Source organism: Zonotrichia albicollis, unplaced genomic scaffold (assembly GCF_047830755.1).
Source record: "Zonotrichia albicollis isolate bZonAlb1 unplaced genomic scaffold, bZonAlb1.hap1 Scaffold_257, whole genome shotgun sequence".
In the NCBI taxonomy this organism is placed as follows: domain Eukaryota; kingdom Metazoa; phylum Chordata; class Aves; order Passeriformes; family Passerellidae; genus Zonotrichia; species Zonotrichia albicollis.
In genome coordinates this window covers 4,859,256-4,875,798 of record NW_027428429.1, presented here as the reverse complement: position 1 = coordinate 4,875,798, position 16,543 = coordinate 4,859,256, and the positions used below count along the sequence as shown (strand labels likewise).

Sequence of the window (16,543 nt, the reverse complement as noted above, 5' to 3'; positions counted from 1 at the left end):
TAAATCCGTCGCCTTTACCATTTTATTGCCATGGTTATCAGTGGCGAAATCTCTGGGTGAATTGGGCCGCCTGGAGTGCTGAGTAGTTAAACAAGCCAATTATACTTCAGCCGCGTTATACGACCTCCTTAAAGACGAGGAAATTACAAGGAAGGCAACGCTCCAAAACAGAGCAGCAATAGATTTTCTACTGCTGCTCCATCACCATCACTGTGAGGAGTTTGAGGGCCTCTGCTGTCTGAACCTGTCCTCTCGGGCCGAGGACTCCAGACACTCCATCAAAAAACTCCAAGACCTCATCCATCAGGTCAGGCAAGAGACATCAGACTGGCTGAGAGACATATTCAAGGGTTGGGGCCTTAGCAGGTGGGCCAGTTCGGTGTTACAATCAGTTTGTAAAGTAGTTTTGAGCTTGATTGTATTTTGCATTTTGATCGTACTGATCCGTAGTTTGATCAAAGGACTAATAGCTAAAGCCACCTCAACGACTGTCAGTCATGCCGCACTCCCTCTGGAGGAACATTTCGAGCTGAAGGACCTCTCCTCAGAAGCCGGAAGAGATTCAGACGAAGAGAGATCCACTGAGCTGCCTCAAGAACATAAGTGGGCTAGCGAACTCCAGCTCGAAGAAAGCGAAGATTGGCAAGACAAGCCGCAGACACCTTCCTTTTGAGTTGCATAGACTGTCTAAAATTTTATTTTTATTTGATAAGAAACGGGGAGATGCTGTGGTGTGTTCTTAAGTTTGTTAGTTGCTCCCCCATTTTCTGTATTAAATGGTTTCTTCCTTTCCCAGGACTTCCTGCTGCTACCCTGTCAGTTAGGTTGCTATGGAAATGAAACTGCTCCTCCCCTGGTGTCTCTTATAAAGTGAAAGTTGTCTCCTCCTTGGGTCCAGTCAATCACCCCTTTTCTCCTCCCAGGTTTCGAGAATTTTCTTTTCTCTGGGAGTTATGGTTGGCTGTAGCCCCGGAGCCCCTCCTATGATTTATAACAGTTGGTTACTTTTGTATATCAGTTATGTTTCGTACCTCCAAATATGTATTTCTATTGGTTAGCCGGGTTTCCCTGCCTTCTTCCCCCCTTTTCCCTTAAAACCCTCTCTCGCCCCCTGTTCGGGGCCATTTGCTGGGAGGTTCCCCTCCTTGTTGGTCCTTCTGTAATAAACGGACAGTTTACCCCCAGCAAGTGGTCGCCTCCTAATTCGTCTCTCACTGCGCTGCTCCGAGCTATCACCCAGCTCAGCCCGAGGCCAAGATGCCGAGGGGGGCTGGCTTCAGCTGCGCAGGGGCCCTGGCCTTCGTCCCTCACCAGATAGCCGGATTCCAGGGCCGTGTACGCCCCTGCGCACTCTGGGCGAAAACCATTTCCTGACATCCAACCTGAGCCTGCCCCGACTCAGCTGCAGCCGTTCCCTCCACTCCTGTCCCTGGGCACCAGAGGGAAGAGGTTCCCACAGCCCCAGCCAGGGACCCGCTCCCAAGGCTGTTGCCATGGCCACCAGGGCTGGCACCAGCTGGGATGCTCAGTTTCCACGGGCTGGGGTTCAGAAATGGGATTCCCCAATTTCCTTCCCCCCCTAAAATGACACTGCCCTCGCTGCCCTCCCGCCTCCCATGGAAAGCACAAAAGGCAAAGATCCTGGGCTGGGATAAGAACAATTTATTGGGAACAACAACGAGATAAGGAACAAATGGAACAGAAACAATATTGATAAGAGAAGGAATAAATAAAACTTTGAGAGGGAAAACTAGGACCACAACTCACCAGGTCTGACTGGCCACAATTTCCCCTGCCTGGAAAGGACACACTTCTCGAGAGAGAGAGAGTCCCTTTCCTGCCCCTGGCAGTGACCTGAGATGGGAATGAATGTAATGACAGGGCCATGGGCAGACCCTCATATTTTCATTCATGTCATTGGGAGGGGCAGGAAAAGGAACAACCGTCTTCCTAGCATGGATCACAGGGAAAATGGATCACCAGGGCTCTTCCCAACATGTGACTTCCAATGAGGAAAGAAGCCGGAGCTGGGCATGAAGCTCTTCCTGCAGTTGGAGCACTCGCAGAACTTCCCTTACTGGTAACTCCATTGGTGTCTGGTCAAGTCTGAGCTCATGGATAAGCTCTTCCCATGATGTGGGGCACTCGTAGGGTCTCTACCCAGTATGGATGTGCCAGTGGATGATAAAGGTGCATTTTTTCTTGAAGCCCTTCCCACAGTTAGGGCAGTGGAAGGGCCTCTAGCCAGTGTAATTCCGCTCATGCAGGCAGAGATTTGGGCTGGTTTGGGAGGGACCTCTTCCTACAGGTGGGACACTCATAGGGCCTCTCCCCGGTGTGGATGTGCTGGTGGGTGATGAGGGAGGATTTTTTCTTGAAGCCCTTCCCGCACTCAGGGCAGCGGAAGGGCCTCTCCTCTGTGTGATTTCACTGGTGGCAGAGGAGATGGGAGCTGGTCTGAAACCTCTTCTGATACTCAGGAAACTCGTAGGGCCTCTCCTGAGCGTGCATGCGTTGATGGTTGATGAGCTGGGAGCTGCAGCTGAAGCCCTTCCCACACTCCCCACACTTGTAGGGCCATTCCCCAGTGTGGATCATCTGGTGGCTGATCAGGGTGCTGCTCTGCCTGGAGCTCTTCCCACACTCCAAGCACTTGTGGGGCTGCTGCACATCATGAAGCTACTCATCGACCACCAGCTCTGAGCTCTGGCTGAAGCTCTGTCAGCTCTGTTCCTTCCTGGAACAGGGTGGGTGTTTCCTCGTCAGAGCACCCTGGGCAGGGTTTGCAACCCCTCCTCCTGTAGGATCTCTGCGGATTTTCTTCCCCGTTGGATTCCTGTGCCGTGGAGTCAGTCATAACAGCCTCTTCCTCCAGGTTCTTCCGCGGGGATTTTTCCTCCCTGGTCTCCATCCTCAGCTTCTTGTTGGGCAGAGAAGGACAAGGAGAGGATGGGATTTGCCTCCAAGACAGAGGGAAGAGGAAGGAGATCCCGCCAGTGCATCCCTGGAAGGATGGGATTGGCAGCAGGGTTGTCCTGCAGCCAGGGGCTATGCTGGGCTGGGAGATGGAGCAAGAGAGAGGGGGAAAGGGGCACTGACTTCCTCCTCACCTGCCTGGCTGTCCTGGGGCATCTTCATCTTCCTCACAGCCCCCTCTTTCATCTGGCAAATGTTTCGGAATGGGAAATCCTGTTTTCGGCAGAAAACAACAGATGAGCACATTGGTTTTTGTGCTGGTTTGAAGGCAAACCTGGGGAAGAGTCTAAGCCAGAATCACAATTTAATAAAAAAATGAAGATCAAGGCAATGATAGAGAAAAACTGCCCTAAACTGACACCCTGTTGGTCAGGGTGGTGGCTGCAGTCCTGTTGGAGTGATCAATGTGATTCTGTTGAAGCTCAGATCCTCTAGAAGGGTCTGGTCTTCCTCTGAAGGTCCAGTGGTGGTTATGGAGCTCTTGTCCTCTGGGAGTCCAGTAGGGAAGCTGCTCCTGGAGTTTCATACCTCAGCTTATATCCAGGTAGGAATGCTTGGATCCTACCCCTGGGCAGAGCATCCCACAATGGGATGATGGAATTTTATCAGTCCTGCAGAGACACACAATGGCCCATTCAGAGAAGATATCTCCCCTGGAGGGCGTTATCAGGGCTGAGTAATAGAGGAGATAAAGAACACTGTCCCACCTGTTTATAGCAGTTTATGGAGATGGTGATTGAAAACATACATTTGGTTACATCTTGCATTGCAGTCTGAAACAGTGGGGTAATCCCTGCTCAGGGGGTGAACACCACCCCCCTTACCCAAACTGGCTCAGGTGTAAAACCCCCATCCTGGGAAGGCCGCACACACAGGGGACAATGTCACACTTGCCCTGTTCCAGGAGAGGTCTCTGTCCCTGTCTCTCCCTTGCTCTCCCCCTTTTCTCTTCCTTTCCCTCTCTCTCTCTACCTCACATTTACTGTTCAATAAAATCCACTTTAAATTTGGTCTCATTAGCACAATAATTGGAGCAGAGGAATCTCTCTTACAATTTTCTTAACCAGATTGCAACATTATTTTGGCACAGTGAGTTCAGGGCATGTTTGTCTGACCCCAAGTGCCTTTGGCAACATCATGGTTTGCTCGTCTGAGAAGGTTGTGGTTCTTTCTGGAGGAACTCTTGGAAACTTGTATGCAGCTTCCTCTGAGCAACTTATGGGAGAACTGATGAAGAAAATGGCTGTTGTGGGTGGCCAGTGAAAAAGAAAATATTTTATTGTCCTTCCTTGAAAAGTTTTTTAAAATCACTGGAGGAGAGGGAGCAAATGTTAGCAGCGAGACTGAAAAGGTTCATTCTCCCCACGATGAAGAACACAAGGCTGCTGAAAGTCCCACAAGAAGCCCAGCTGAAGTAGCAAAATTCCCAAATAACTCCTGAATTCCCAGGCTTAGTTTCTTTGCCAAATGTGAGAATTATTTTTCTCTTCATCCCTGTCACCTTTGTGATAGCTACACAGAGCTTCCCCTTCATTTTAATAATCTGTATTGGGCCAAATTTCCACTTTTCTTTAATCGGAACGTGTCAGCAGCTGAGCTGGAGTTGTGCAGGAACCAATGAAACTTGGAATTGCCACAGAATTGCTTGGATTGTTAGTTTATTCATGTTTGGGGTTTGTTTGCGCTTTCATCACAAGTTACTTGTGGGAAGAGCAAATATTCTTCAAAGTGATTTATGCAGAGTTAGGTTTGATTTCGGCCAAGTTTATTTTGTCCAGTGCTCATGGGATACTCAAGGGGTCTCTGTGCCTCTTGCCTTGGGGGATGTTTGGGAGGAGCTAGGGAGGGTTGTCCCTGTCCCTGTCACCCCAGGCCATTCCCCAGGGACTGTCCCTGTCAACCCCAGGCCATTTCCCAGGGGGTCTCCATCATTCTCACCCCAGGGAATGCCTGGGGGGTCTCCCTCCCTTTCACCCCTGTGCCAGGGGGTGCTCGGGGCAGTCTCTGTCCCTCTCAGCCCAGGGGATGCTCAGGGGTCTCTGACCCCTCACCCTGGGGGATGCTCGGGGGGTCTCCATCCCTCTGGCCTCAGGCAATGCCTGTGCATGGCTGGGGACCAGGGGCTCTGTGTCCCTCTCACCACTGAGGATGCTCGGAGCTGGGGGGGGCTCTCTGACCTTCCCACACCTGGGGAGAACAGGGGGATCTCTGTCCCTCTCAGCCCTGCTGTGACCCCACCCAAACATCATCGGGGTCAGAAGGACAGAGACACCCCCAAATCCCCAGAAGGGCTGAACCTGGGAATTCGTTTGGGGCTGAGGATTTAGGAAGGGTCTGAATTTGGGGCTGGGGTTGGAATTGGGGCTGTGATTTGGATTTGAGCTGGGATTGTGGTTAAGGCTAGACATGGGATTGGCTTTAGGGCTGGGGTTGAGATTGGATCTGGGTTTAGATGAGTCTGAGATTGGGATGAGAAAAACTAAAGAACTGTGAGTGTGTCTAAACATGGAGTGAGACTAAGACCAGGATCAGGGTCAGGTTTGGGACTGAGCTCACCCAGAGTGGGACAGGGGGTATGTCACTGCAGGATGGTTTGGGGAAAATCCTGGTTTAGGGAAAAACAAGCTGTGAATGCCTTGGGTTGGGGATTCCTCCAACCCAAGTCTATCTCTAGAAGTCACCTGCTGTGCATAAAAACCTTCAAAAATCAAGAATGAATGAAAAGAAGCCACAAGGAGTTTCCCATTTCCAGTCTCTTCCCTCTGGAGTTCTGGTGTTCCACCATCTCAGGGCTGCTGGGGATCCCATGGGTCCTGGGGATCCCCCCTCTACAGGGTCCTGCTTAGGGATTGTGGGGGGTGAGGAGTCCCAGGGTCCCCCTCCCCAGCCTCCCCTCAATCCAGCCACTTGGGGTTCCCCCTTCTCTCCACCACCCTGTCCTGGTTTAGGGCAAATTTGGTTGAAAACCTCCAAAAGGAGTTTCCTCTACAATGCCGATTCAGCAGCCCCACCCTCAGCCAGTTCGGGAAAATATTTCCAGGGAGAAAAGTGGAAAAAACCTGTTTATTTAACAGGCAAAGCATTCACCATCACAAAAAATGAACAATATTAAACAATAAAACTTCCTGATGCTCCAAAAGAGATGACAAACTCAGAAAGTCCCTCCTTGGGCTGTAGCTCAGCCCACTCAGTCTCTTATCAGTATTTTATCAGTCTCTTATCAGTCCCTCCAAAGCTGGAAATGTCGCAGCCCAGGCCTGGCAAGGTGGGCCACAGCTGGGAGCTGCCAGTGGTGTTCTGGGTGTTCAGTCCAGAGCAGGTTTAAACAGCACCAAAGAAAAAGAAAAACCACAGCTGGGAGAACTTCTCTGCCTCAGAGAGCTAAAAACTTACTAAAACCAAAGGGGAGCTCTGTCCCACTGTCTGTCTGTCCCTCCTGTCCGTCTAGAAGCCGTAATGTGGAGGAGTGAGTGCAGTGTATGAAAATAAACTGCAACTTCTTCCTCCTCCCCTTCGCTCTCAGAACCAGCCTTAAAGGTGCAGAACTCATTTCTGGGCTAAACAGACCGGTGGGGTACGAGCATCATGAAGTCACCCCAGGACACCCCTGTCATGGTCAGGGGGTCCCGTCCCCGCCTCATCTCCGGGCTGCTGGGGTTCCCCAGCTCTGGTATCGCCCCTTCAACTCTCCCTGCCCCAGGGGTCCCCCGTTCCACAGCCCGGGCTCTCACAGGGATCCCCAAAACCAATGTCCCGCCTCTTTGGTTGCGGGCCATCCCGACATGGATCCCCGGGGACCATGCGAAGGGGAAATCGCGGCTCCTCTCCCCCCGAAAAAGCTCCTCTTAGAGAGCCTGGAGATATCCAGGGCTCGAGTCCGGGATTTGCCGGATCCAAACACGCTCCAAAAAATCCTCCTGGAGACCCCTGGCTGGAGTTATTTGGGAGTTTATCTACTTGAGCTGAGCTTCTTGTAGGACTTTTGGCAGACGTGTGTTCTTCATCTTGGAGTAAATGAACTTTATCAGTCACCCTGATATCATTTGCACCCTCTCCTCCAGTGATTTTAACAAACTTTTCAAGGAAGGACAACAAAATATTTTCTTTCACACTGGCCACCCACAACAGCCATTTTCTTCATCGATTCTCCCATAAGTTCCCCAGGAGGAAAGAGGGACTGTGTCCAAGTTTCCAAGAGTTCTTCAAGAAAAAAACACAACCTCCTGAGTGGAATGAACCATGCTGTTGTCAAAGGCACTTGGGGTAAGACCACAGAGCCCTGAACCGACTGTGCCAAAATAATGTTGCAATCTGGTTACAGGAATTGTTAGAGGGATGCCTCTGCTCCAATTATTGTGCTAATGAGACCAAATTTAAAGTGGATTTTATTGAACAGTAAATGTGAGGTAGAGAGAGAGAGGTAAAGAAAGAGAAAAGGGGGAGAGCAAGGGAGAGACAGGGACAGAGACCTCTCCTGGAACAGGGCAAGTGTGACATTGTCCCCTGTGTGTGTGCCCTTCCCAGGGTGGGGGTTTTACACTGGAGCCAGTTTGGGTAAGGGGGGTGGTGTTCGCCCCACCGAGCAGGGATTATCCCACTGCTGAGGTTGCCATGCAAGATGTAACCAAATGCATGTTTTCAATCACCATCTCCATAAACTGCTATAAACAGGTGGGGCAGTGTTCTTTATCTCCTCTATTACTCAGCCCTGATAACGCCCTCCAGGCAAGATATCTTCTGCTAATGAGCCGTTGTGTGTCTCTGCAGAACTGATAAAATTCCATCATCCAATGTGGGATGCTCCACCCAGGGGGAGGATCCAAACATTCCTCCCTGCATATAAGCTAAGCCTTGCTACACCAGAAGCAGCTTCCCAACTGGATTCCCAGAGGACAAGAGCTCCATAACCACCACTGGACCTCGAGAGGAAGACCAGACCCTTCTAGAGGATCTGAGCTTCAACAGAATCACGTTGATCACTCCAACAGGACTGCAGCCACCATTTAATGAGACAGCACCCACCACCCTGACCATCAGGGTGTCAGGTTATATCCTGAATCGGTCAGTTTAAGGAAGTGTTTCTGTATCATTGCCTTGACCTTAAATTTCGTTATAAATTGTAGTTCTGACATAGAATCTCCTGCTGGTCTGCCTTCAAACCAGAACAAAAGACAATGTGTGCACCCTCTGTTATCATCCCAGAAGAGGATTTCCCAAGTCTTGATCTGATGGAGGACAAGGCTGTGAGGAAGAGGAAGGAGCCCTCTGATACGCAGAAAGGTGAGGAGGAACTTAGTACCCCGTTCCCCCTCTCTCCTGCTCCATCTCCCAGCCCAGCACAGCCCCTGGAACAAAAGGCAATGTGCGCACCACTTGTTTTCTTCCCAGAACAGGATTTCCCATTCCCAAGTCTTGATTGGATGGAGGAGGAGGATGCGAGGAAAAGGAAGGAGCTTTGGGATACCCAGGCAGGTGAGGAAGAGGTCCGTGCCCTATTCCCCCTCTCTCCTGCTCCATCCCAAAAACCAGCACAGCCCCCGGAACAAAAGACCATGTGTGAACCCTTTGTTTTCTTCCCAGAACAGGATTTCCCATTCTCAGTTTTTGATTGGATGGAGGAGGAGGCTGCGATGAAGAGGAAAGAGGCCTGTCATACCCAGGCAGGTGAGGAAGAGGTCAGTGCCCTATTTCCCCTCTCTCCTGCTCCATCTCCCAGCCCAGCACAGCCCCCGGAACAAAAGAAAGTGTGCGAACCCTTTGTTTTTTTCCCAGAACAGGATTTCCCATTCCCAAGTATTGATCTGATGGAGGAGGAGGCTGCAAGGAACCGGAAGGAGGCCTGTCATACCCAGGCAGGTGAGGAAGAGGTCAGTGCCCTATTCCACCTCTCTTCTGCTCCATCTCAAAAACCAGCACAGCCCCCGGGACAAAAGACAATGTGCGCACCCTTTGTTTTCTTCCCAGAACAGGATTTCCCGTTAACAAACCTTGATCGGGTGGAGGAGGAGGCTGCGAGGAACAGGAAGGAGCCCTGTCATACCCAGGCAGGTGAGGAAGAGGTACGTGCCCTATTCCCCCTCTCTCCTGCTCCATCCCAAAAACCAGCACAGCCCCTGGAACAAAAGACCATGTGTGAACCCTTTGTTTTCTTCCCAGAACAAGATTCCCCATTCTCAGTTCTTGATTGGATGGAGGAGGAGGTTGTGAGGAACAGGAAGGAGCCCTCTGATACCCAGGCAGGTGAGGAAGAGGTCAGTGCCCTATTGCCCCTCTCTCCTGCTCCATCTCCCAGCCCAGCACAGCCCACGGACCAAAAGACAATGTGCGAATCCTTTGTTTTTTTCCCAGAACAGGATTTCCCATTCCCAAGTCTTGATCTGATGGAGGAGGAGGCTGCAAGGAACAGGAAGGAGGCCTGTCATACCCAGGCAGGTGAGGAGGAAGTCAGTGCCCTATTCCACATCTCTCTTACTCCGTCTCCAAAACCAGCACAACCCTCGGAATTAACGGGAATGTCCGAACCCTTTGTTTTCTTCCCAGAACAGGATTTCCCATTCTCAATTCTTGATTGGATGGAGGAGGAGGCTGCGAGGAACAGGAAGGAGGCCTGTCATACCCAGGCAGGTGAGGATGAGGTCAGTGCCCTATTGCCCCTCTCTCCTGTTCCATCTCCAAAACCAGCACAGCCCCCGGAACAAAAGAAAATGTTCGCACCCTTTGTTTTCTTCCCAGAACAGGATTTCCCGTTAACAAACCTTGATCTGATGGAGGAGGGAGCTGGGAGGAACAGGAAGGAGCCCTTGGATACCCAAGCAGGTGAGGAGGAAGTCAGTGGCCTACTCCCCCTCTCGCCTGCTCCATCTCAAAAACCAGCACAGCCCCCGGAACAAAAGAAAATATGCTCACTCTTTCTTTTCTTCCCAGAACAGGATTTCCCGTTAACAAACCTTGATCGGGTGGAGGAGGAGGCTGCGAGGAACAGTAAGGAGCCTTGTCATACCCAGGCAGGTGAGGAAGAGGTCAGTGCCCTATTCCACCTCTCTTCTGCTCCATCTCAAAAACCTGCACAGCCCCCGGGACAAAAGACAATGTGCGCACCCTTTGTTTTTTTCCCAGAACAGGATTTCCCATTCCCAATTCATGATTGGATGGAGGAGCAGGCTGCAAGGAACATGAAGGAGGCCTGTCATATCCAGGCAGGTGAGGAAGAGGTCAGTGCCCCTTTCCTCATATCTCCTGCTTCATCTCAAAAAACAGCACAGCCACCAGAACAAAAGACAATGTGTGCACCCTTTGATTTCTTCCCAGAACAGGATTTTCCATTCTCAATTCTTGATTGGATGGAGGAGGAGGCTGCGAGGAAACGGAAGGAGCCCTGTCACACCCAGGCAGGTGAGGAAGAGGTCAGTGCCCTATTGCCCCTCTCTCCTGCTCCATCTCCCAGCCCAGCAGAGCCCCCAGGACAAAAGACCATGTGCGAACCCTTTGTTTTTTTCCCAGAACAGGATTTCCCATTCCCAAGTCTTGATCTGATGGAGGAGGAGGCTGCAAGGAACAGGAAGGAGGCCTGTCATACCCAGGCAGTCGAGGAAGAGGTCAGTGCCCTATTGCCCCTCTCTCCTGCTCCATCTCCAAAACCAGCACAGCCCCCGGAACAAAAGACCATGTGTGAACCCTTTGTTTTCTTCCCAGAACAGGATTTCCCATTCTCAGTTCTTGATTGGATGGAGGAGGAGGCTGCGAGGAACAGGAAGGAGGCCTGTCATACCCAGGCAGGTGAGGAGGAAGTCAGTGCCCTATTCCCCTTCTCTCTTACTCCGTGTCCAAAACCAGCACAACCTCCGGAATTAACGGCAATGTCCGAACCCTTTGTTTTTTTCCCAGAACAGGATTTCCCATTCTCAATTCTTGATTGGATGGAGGAGGAGGCTGAGAGGAACAGGGAGGAGCCCTGTCATACCCAGGCAGGTGGGGAAGAGGTCAGTGCCCTATTGCCCCTCTCTCCTGCTCCATCTCCCAGCCCAGCACAGCCCCCGGAAAAAAAGACAATGTGCGAAACCTTTGTTTTTTTCCCAGAACAGGATTTCCCATTCCCAAGTCTTGATCTGATGGAGGAGGAGGCTGCGAGGAACAGGAAGGAGCCCTGTCATACCCAGGCAGGTGGGGAAGAGGTCAGTGCCCTATTGCCCCTCTCTCCTGCTCCATCTCCAAAACCAGCACAGCCCCTGGAAAAAAAGACCATGTGTGAACCCTTTGTTTTCTTCCCAGAACAGGATTTCCCATTCTCAGTTCTTGATTGGATGGAGGAGGAGGCTGCGAGGAACAGGAAGGAGGCCTGTCATACCCAGGCAGGTGAGGAGGAAGTCAGTGCCCTATTCCCCTTCTCTCTTACTCCGTGTCCAAAACCAGCACAACCTCCGGAATTAACGGCAATGTCCGAACCCTTTGTTTTTTTCCCAGAACAGGATTTCCCATTCTCAATTCTTGATTGGATGGAGGAGGAGGCTGAGAGGAACAGGAAGGAGCCCTGTCATACCCAGGCAGGTGGGGAAGAGGTCAGTGCCCTGTTGCCCCTCTCTCCTGCTCCATCTCAAAAACCAGCACAGCCCCCGGAACAAAAGAAAATATGCTCACCCTTTCTTTTCTTGCCAGAACAGCATTTCCCAAGTCTTGATTGGATGGAGGAGGAGGCTGCAAGGAATAGGAAAGAGACCTCTGATACCCAGGCAGGTGAGGAGGAACTTAGTGCCCCTTTCCTCCCATCTCCTGCTTCATCTCAAAAACCAGCACAGCCCCCGGAACAAAACACAATATTCGCACCCCTTCTTTTCTTCCCAGAACAGGATTTCCCATTTCCAAGCCTTGATCTCATGGAGGAGGAAGCTGCGATGAACAGGAAAGAGGCCTGTCATAACCAGGCAGGTGAGGAGGAAGTCAGTGGCCTATTCCCCCTCTCTCTTGCTCTGTCTCCAAAACCAGCACAAACCCCGGAATTAACGACAATGTCCGCACCTTTTGTTTTCCTCCCAGAACAGGATTTCCTATTCCCAGTTCTTGACGGGATGGAGGAGGAGGCTGCGAGGAACAGGAAGGAGCCCTGTCATACCCAGGCAGGTGAGGGAGAGGTCAGTGCCCTATTGCCCCTCTCTCCTGCTCCATCTCCCAGCCCAGCACAGCCCCCGGAACAAACGACCATGTGCGAACCCTTTGTTTTCCTCCCAGGACAGGATTTCCCATTCTCAATTCTTGATTGGATGGAGGAGGAGGCTGCGAGGAACAGGAAGGAGCCCTGTCATACCCAGGCAGGTGAGGAAGAGGTCAGTGCCCTATTGCCCCTCTCTCCTGCTCCATCTCCCAGCCCAGCAAAGCCCCCGGAACAAACGACCATGTGCGAACCCTTTGTTTTCCTCCCAGAACAGGATTTCCCATTAACAAACCTTGATCAGGTGGAGGAGCAGGCTGCGAGGAACAGGATGGAGCCCTGTCATACCCAGGCAGGTGAGGAAGAGGTCAGTGCCCTATTCCCTCTCTCTCCTGCTTCATCTCAAAAACCAGCACAGCCCCCAGAACAAAAGACAATGTGCGCACCCTTTGTTTTTTTCCCAGAACAGGATTTCCCATTCTCAATTCTTGATTGGATGGAGGAGGAGGCTGCGAGGAACAGGAAGGAGGCCTGTCATACCCAGGCAGGTGAGGATGAGGTCAGTGCCCTATTGCCCCTCTCTCCTGCTCCATCTCCCAGCCCAGCAGAGCTCCCGGGACAAAAGACCATGTGCGCACCCTTTGTTTTCTTCCCAGAACAGGATTTCCCATTCCCAAGTCTTGATCTGATGGAGGAGGAGGCTGGGAGGAACAGGAAGGAGCCCTTGGATACCCAAGCAGGTGAGGTGGAAGTCAGTGGCCTATTCCCCGTCTCTCCTGCTCCATCTCAAAAACCAGCACAGCCCCCGGGACAAAAGACCATGTGCGCACCCTTTGTTTTCTTCCCAGAACAGGATTTCCCATTCCCAAGTCTTGATCTGATGGAGGAGGAGGCTGCGAGGAACAGGAAGGAGCCCTGTCATACCCAGGCAGGTGAGGAAGAGGTCAGTGCCCTATTCCCTCTCTCTCCTGCTCCATCTTCAAAACCAGCTCAGCCCCCGGAACAAAAGACAATATGCGCACCCTTTGTATTCTTCCCAGAGCAGGATTTCCCTTTCCCAGGTCTTGAGCTGATGGAGGAGGAGGCTGTGAAGAAGAGGAAGGAGCCCTGGGATACCCAGGCAGGTGAGGAGGAAGTCAGTGCCCCTTTCCCCCTCCCTCCTGTTCCACCTTCCATCCCAGCATGGCCCCCGGCTGATGGACAACCCTGCTGCCAACGCTGTCCTGGAGGGGTTGCTCTAAGGGAATCTCCTTCCCCTTCCCTCTGGTACGGAGGTGAATCCCATCCTCAACTTGTCCTTCCTCCCCCAGACAAGAAGCCAAGGATGGAGATTATGGAGGAAAAATCTCCACGGCAGAACCTTGTGAAAGAGGCTGTTTTGAGCAGCTCCAGTGCACAGGAATCCAGTGGTGAGGAAAAGTCCCAGAGATCCCTCAAGGGGAGGGGCTCTAAACACAGCCCAGTGTGCTCTGAGGAAGAAAGACCCACCCTGATCCAGAAAGGTGGACAGAGCTTCAGCCAGAGTTTGGAACTGGTGATGCATGAGCAGCTTCATGATGGAGAGAGGCACTACAAGTGCTTGGAGTGTGGGAAGAGCTTCAGATGGCACAGTGCCCTGATCACCCACAAACGCATCCACACTGGGGAGAGGCCCTACGAGTGTGGGGAGTGTGGGAAGCGCTTCAGGTGCAGCTCTCACCTCATTGTCCACAAACGCATTCACACTGAGGAGAGGCCCTACGCGTGTCCCAAGTGTCCGAAGACATTTCGGACCAGCTCCAATTACCTCTCCCACCAGCGGATTCACACCGAGGAGAGGCCCTTCTGCTGCCCTGAGTGTGGGAAGGGCTTTAAGCGCCACTCCTACCTCATTATCCACCAGCGCATCCACACAGAGGTGAAGCCCTATGAGTGCCCCACCTGTGGGAGGAGGTTCCGGACCAGCACAAATCTCCACCTGCATGAGCGGATTCACAACCCGGAGAGGCCATTCCGCTGCCCTGACTGCAGGAAGGGCTTCAAGAATAAATTCACCCTCATCACCCACCAGCATATCCACACTAGGGAGAGGCACTACAAGTTCTCCACATCATGGGAAGAGCTTCTTCAGGAGCTCGGCCTTGACAAGACACCAATGGAGTCAGCAAAAAGGGAAATTCTGTGAGTGCCCCAACTGCAGGAAGATCTTCATGCCCAGCCCCAGCTTCTTTCCCTATTGGAGGTCCCACGTTGGGAAGAGCCCTGGGGATCCATTTCCCCTGTGATCCATGCTGGGAAGACAGTTGTCCCTTTTCCTGCCCCTCCCAATGACATGATTTGGCATTGAAAAACATGAGGGTCTGGCCATGGCCCTGTCATTACATTCACTCCCACCTCAAGTCATTGCCACAGGAAGGAAAGGAACTCTCTCTCTCTCTCTCTTTTTCACTCTCCCTGAGGAGATGGGTGTCTTTTCCAGGCAGGGGAAATTGTGGCCAGTCAGACCTGGTGAGTTGTGGTCCTAGTTTTCCCTCTCAAAGTTTTATTTATTCCTTCTCTTATCAATATTGTTTCTGTTCCATTTGTTCCTTATCTCATTGCTGTTCCCAAAAAATTGTTCTTATCCCAGCCCAGGATCTTTGCCTTTTGTGCTTTCCATGGGAGGTGGGAGGGCAGCGAGGGCAGTGTCATTTTAGGGGGGGAAGGAAATTGGGGAATCCCATTTCTGAACCCCAGCCCGTGGAAACTGAGCATCCCAGCTGGTGCCAGCCCTGGTGGCCATGGCAACAGCCTTGGGAGCGGGTCCCTGGCTGGGGCTGTGGGAACCTCTTCCCCCTGGTGCCCAGGGACAGGAGTGGAGGGAACGGCTGCAGCTGAGTTGGGGCAGGCTCAGGTTGAATGTCAGGAAAAGGTTTTTGCCCAGAGGCTGCTGGGGCCCTGCCCAGGCTCCCCAGGGAAAGGTCCCAGCTCCAGGGCTCTCTGAGATCCAGTAGAGTTTGGACATTGCTGCCAGGCCCAGGCTGGCATTGTTGGGGTGTCCTGTGCAGGGCCAGCAGTTGGACTGGAGGATGCTGATGGGTCCCTCCCAGCTCAGCCAATTCTGTGGTTTTGGGATCCCATGAGCCTGGGGATGAAGCTGCCAATGGTTGCCATGGGAACGGGCTCTGGCTACAGGCCTGAGCTGGTGTCCATGGCAACCACCCCTGGCATGGGGTCTCCATGGAGGTGCTGATGGACTGACCATAGCAACAGGGGGGCTGTTGATGGTTGCCATGGAAACTGACCATAGCAACAGGGTCCTGGTGATAGTTGACTCCCAAGTATCAGATTTGTCAAAGGCCCTCAGAGGGGTTCCATGGGGACTTTCCAAGAGTCTCCAGGCTGTTCCAGAGCTGGAATGTCACAGGCAGAGACAGGGGTTCCATGGAGACCTCCCAGGGCTTTCTGGGGATGGTAAAGAGCCCTGTGGTCAGAGGCAGTCACAGCCATGGTGACATCCCAGGGGACCTTGGGCTGCAAAGGCACCGATCTGTCACAGGCACTCACGGAGGCTCCATGGTGACATCCCAGGAGTCCCCAGGCTGCCAAAGAGCCGGGATCTCCCAGAAACTGGGAAACCCCATGACAGGGGTTGCTGTCATGGGCACAGTGGGAGCTTCAGGCAAAATTTATTAGAGAAACTCCTTTTGGGTCTCGAGGTGCAGAAAGGATCCCCAATATCCCCCAGAGATCCCCAAACATCCCTGTTGAGTCAGAGATGACGCAGACCCAGATCAGAAGGCTAAGGGCTGAAAGCCACCCATTTATTCAATCCTCTTCTTTTATACCTTGCGTATCTATGGGTGGACCTTACTGGTCCTTTGATCAACACATTTCACGTGAGTGGCAATTAAGACAACACCCTTCAGGAAACAATTTTATGGAAAAATCCAACTTATAACAAACATTGTCAGCCAAGTGTTTCCTCAAAAATCCACTTGGATAACACCAGTTATTGATGTTTGTTTTATGTTGGGCCCTTCTGGGGGCTCCCTGGATGGGGGAAACCCTCCACTAGCAGTTCTGTGCTAGGTAAAAGGAGATGCACAGGACTTTTTTAGTCTTCATCTTCTTCTTTATTGTTAGCTTATCTGAAGTTTTGCATTGCTGTCCACACCAGGCTCAGTGCACTGGAAAAGCACCACAAAATGCCCCCAAAATATACAGTTTCAAGATCTTTTAACATTATCTCATCCAATTAACTATTAAAACCTGCGTTATTTCGACTTATTGACCAATAATTCATCCCTTGACTGTCCATATAACGTCTGCACTGTGCTTTCCTTGAACAATCACCCTCTGCCACCAACACTGTAGAAAATGGACTAGATGAAGAAGAAGACAGGGACAACACACCAATTCCTCCATCTTGCTTCATTTCTACACCATACTAAAAATCTCAAAACC

At 51.8% G+C, this 16,543-nt stretch overlaps 1 protein-coding gene across 1 annotated transcript in view; it reads left to right on the top strand.

The window, feature by feature from the left end:
• LOC141727895 (uncharacterized) overlaps positions 1-14,282 on the top strand; it is an 82,444-nt gene extending 68,162 nt beyond the window's left edge. Inside the window, exon 4 of the mRNA XM_074534184.1 lies at positions 14,001-14,282. Coding sequence (XP_074390285.1) covers positions 14,001-14,282 — 282 coding nt within the window. The remainder of the gene's footprint in view (positions 1-14,000) is intronic.
• Positions 14,283-16,543: the final 2,261 nt, after the last annotated feature.